This window comes from Ciona intestinalis, unplaced genomic scaffold (assembly GCF_000224145.3).
Source record: "Ciona intestinalis unplaced genomic scaffold, KH HT001232.1, whole genome shotgun sequence".
Classification (NCBI taxonomy): Eukaryota; Metazoa; Chordata; class Ascidiacea; order Phlebobranchia; family Cionidae; genus Ciona; species Ciona intestinalis.
The window spans coordinates 13,547-17,368 of record NW_004191553.1 but is presented as its reverse complement, the minus strand read 5'-3'; the positions used below and the strand labels follow the sequence as shown (position 1 = coordinate 17,368).

The 3,822-nt window shown below is 36.6% G+C and overlaps 1 protein-coding gene across 1 annotated transcript; it reads right to left on the bottom strand.

Moving 5' to 3' along the window:
* Window positions 1–818: 818 nt before the first annotated feature.
* Window positions 819–3,021, bottom strand: LOC101242677. Its single transcript, XM_004227529.4, has 4 exons — window positions 2,220–3,021; window positions 1,997–2,141; window positions 1,386–1,495; window positions 819–1,147 (listed from the first exon to the last, which is right to left on the bottom strand). Exons 1-4 carry the CDS (start codon window positions 2,469–2,471, stop codon window positions 836–838), a joined length of 819 nt encoding a protein of 272 aa, XP_004227577.2. The 5' UTR covers window positions 2,472–3,021; the 3' UTR covers window positions 819–835.
* Between the last annotated feature and the right edge of the window lie 801 nt (window positions 3,022–3,822).

Here is a 3,822-nt window from a genome sequence, read left to right as displayed (position 1 = left end):
CTTTAGTTGTTGGTAACTGCTTGTTTCAGATGAAGTAAGAGATATGTTTTGTGACTTGGTCTTCCTCTTTATATAGCCTGCTTTCTACCCGGGCATTGGAAAACGATTTCTTTCTATGAGCAACGCTTAGGTTTTCGGAGTATAAGGAATTCGAACGTTGCGCAAAGATACGTCGAATTCTAAGTAGTCTTTTGAATAAGACTATTAAGATGAATGGAAATTAAAAACGTGTACTGGGTTTTAATTAGTGCAAATTCGGTATGAACCGTTAATTTAGGTTTAAAAGGGTTAACTAACATAAAAGTCGCCTATATATACAAAAACTTGTAAGTTTTGTCTAAAATGTATTCACTGCTTATATTTGTGGTTCTAAATATGAAACCAGGATATAAAAGGAATCACTACCTATATAGGCTACACTGGAAATCCATTAATTTCAAGTGCCTATTAGAAGATACTCAAAACTATATTCAGTGCGGGCTTCCCTTATGCATTTCTAAGACTTGTCCTGAAGTAATGTGTTTTAGAGAATTATTTTTCTTTACCAAGTAATACTTTATCCGTACTTTTTTTGCTTAAGAATTACAGCTTCGTCGAGGTAGTTTTGCCCAACGAATAAATATATTCTTTAATGTACGCATTGAATGAACTGTAACTGTTTCAATTTAAATGCGTGGATACAAAATACACATAGTCTAATAAATACGTATAAGAATCTAACGAGCCCACTCTCATTTTGCATGGAGCTCACAATATAATTCAAGATATTTACTGAATTACGGTAAATCATGTTTCATAAACATAAATGCAACACCATGTTTAATTAAAACAAAATTTATTTTAAGTAAAACGAAGGAATTAAATCACGAAATCGGGACAGCGTGCTTGGCCAGTCGTTGTACCAAGCAAATTTTCCGCATCGGTATAGACCGTAAAATAGCAATACTGCCATCAGAGAAGACGAAAACATTATTTCTCTCTGAATACGAATGAAAACAGGGTCGTTTTGCATCAGCTCTTCCACAATATTACCACGGACGTTTTTTCGCGGAAATGGTTTGTCAGGAACCGGGACACCAAGAAACTTACATAGTGGCTCCCAGCCATCTTTTACACTGTATACTAGCAGTTTATCTTTTGGTGCTGCCTGCAACGGAGATCAGTTTATGCATAGTATATATACGATTTTTATATAATAAGCTGGAGTAAAATGTTTTTTTGGTTGTTCTTTACCGTCCCATTTGGTAAAAAAAACAGAAAAATATTTACAAATTATCGTTGGTATTTGTTAAAAACACGGTTGGGAAAATTGGGATGTGTATGTGTAAAGGTGTCCCATCTTACCCCTGGAGTAAAATAATAATATTGAAAAGTACAACCCTTACCTGCAAAACATAAGCATTGTGACGGCGGTATGTCATGCGCATTTGCATTTCGTTTAGTTCTGGTTCTCTAAACAAATTGCTTTGATACTCCACCCCCCAAATTGCAGGTCCTGTTATAGGGTAGACGATTGCAATACACTACGAGTTAAAAAAAATAGCATGAACCGTCGTACGGAATGAAAAATTTATTAATACCGTACGACAGTTTATGCTTTAAACTAATTATATATCGGTAAATAAACTTTATCGGCTTATCTGGTATAAACAACGTAGTGTATTTTTAACTTTTTGTGTCGAAGTCCCGTGGAATTGCGGGCGAAACGACGGAAATACAGCAGCACACTACGTTTTGTATACCGGGTAGGTAGATAAAAGATTTGACATTATGCCTGGTAGCAGAAGTAACAGCAACATCTCGCTGTAGGCAGAGTGGTTGAAATATCTAAGCTGCTTTACGCGTTGGGTATCCGCTATGTCTGCTGTGGTTGTGCTCTTTCAATAAAGGTAACTTTGCATTGTGGAGATAATGAAGCTATGTATGTTATATGTTGGTACGTGCGAAATTAAGTTCTTCCGCTGATGATACGTCGCTTAAGAGTAAATCCGCTCACCCATTAACGCTGTGTAACTCGTGAACTGCCACCCGGCAATCGAAATGTAAGGCATCAATCTAAAGATGAAATTTTGCCCAGCTTTAACTTGGTTCATCAAACTTTTGTACCAAACTACTTCATTTTCTCTCATCATTAATATAATCTGAAATTAAAGTATTGAAAAATAAAACTTCGCAACCAGCGTATATACAAGTACAATTCTTATTGCAAATGTGCTTACTTTAGAATCCGGGAAAGCCTTATGGATTTCGTCCCAATAATAAGCGCCGGGGAGATCCGAAACCGCATCTACATTCTCGAACATTCTTCGAAAATCTTCGGTCGTTCCTCCTGTAGTTAAAATTTTCCGCCATTCGTCACCAAGGTACGTAAAGTTTTCCATGAAGTCGTATACGTTATACCCAAGATCTCGCAGTGCGCAAGTCATCGTTTTCGTGCCAGTCTTGGACAAGCCAGCGCAAATTACTTTCATGATTAGGCTATAGGCACCACAGCAAATCAGTTTTAAATGCTTTTCACTTTGCAGTCTGTACAATATTGTTACAGGAAAATAAACATATACCAATTAACCACTTCACATGCGCTATTATGACAGCAGTGTGAATAATAGAGCGTTGTAGTAAAGTCTACACCTACAGTCTACAATCCTATCCACTAAATGTTTAAAGACCTTTTGCTAATGTTGTTTTGCGGTTTGATGCCGTAAATAATTAACGACTCTTTCTAAGTTTGGTTAGGGCGCACAACGATTGCACAGCATATAGCTACCTCATTTACAAACTATCTTTGAAAACGACTTACTAAATTATACCTTGCCTAAATGTTGATTTCCTATCGATGGTGCAATCCCTCGACTGGCCCATGGAGCATTTGTGTACATTCTACGTTACTGTGTAATGTGTTTGTTCGAACATTGTAAAACATTAACCACACTAACGTGTGCCTGGCGATAAGTGCTGCCAGTGTTTTTCTCACTGATTCTTTCGTAATAAAAGTAAATAAACTGACCATCATAATTGAATGACATTTGACTAACGCTCACTTCTAGACATTGTAATGCACGAGTGATTTAATTATGCCTACGTATGTGAAAGTAATGAAGAGAACACTCCCTATGGTATAGTGCAAATACCATAGCGGCATTCGCTTGACTTCATCGTACTAGCCAGAGGCAGATACTGTGTAACCGATTTTATACGAAGTAAATAAACAAGCAACACAAATGCCCACCAATAAGTTTGTACTTTGTACCGCAATCTACAAGATCTATACTATCTGATTTAGTTAAATGTGTAGCTCGTCTTTACCAGTATAGCCTATACTCGCCCTGTTAAGCGATTATCTGACTGTTTATCCCTTTTTTTGAATCCGTTCACATTATGCACAAAAGTCTATACATCGCCGTTATTTTTCCGGATGCTTCTCACAATTGATGTTCGGGTACAAGTATAGTATACTGAAGTTAATTCAGTATACTATGATTTAAATTTATGTTTAATAGCTTTAAATGCAACAGAGAGAAAAGTTTTCACGAATACGCACGTATATTTTATAAACTTCAGGGTAAAAGTCTTATATCTTACTATAGCCTTCTAATAAGCAAAGTTACATACTTGGCAACTCGTATAAGCGGGAACGGGGTGTATGAAATAGAGCACCTGTGTTATAACGACTGTCGATTCACTGCAACGCAAAATCAAATAAGGTATGGTAGGGTGGGGGGGAGATATAGAACACATTTTCATTTTGTTTTCTCTTTCTATTTAGTAGTAAACAAAGAACATTAAAATATTCATAAAACCACACCCTTACGACTTCGGTTG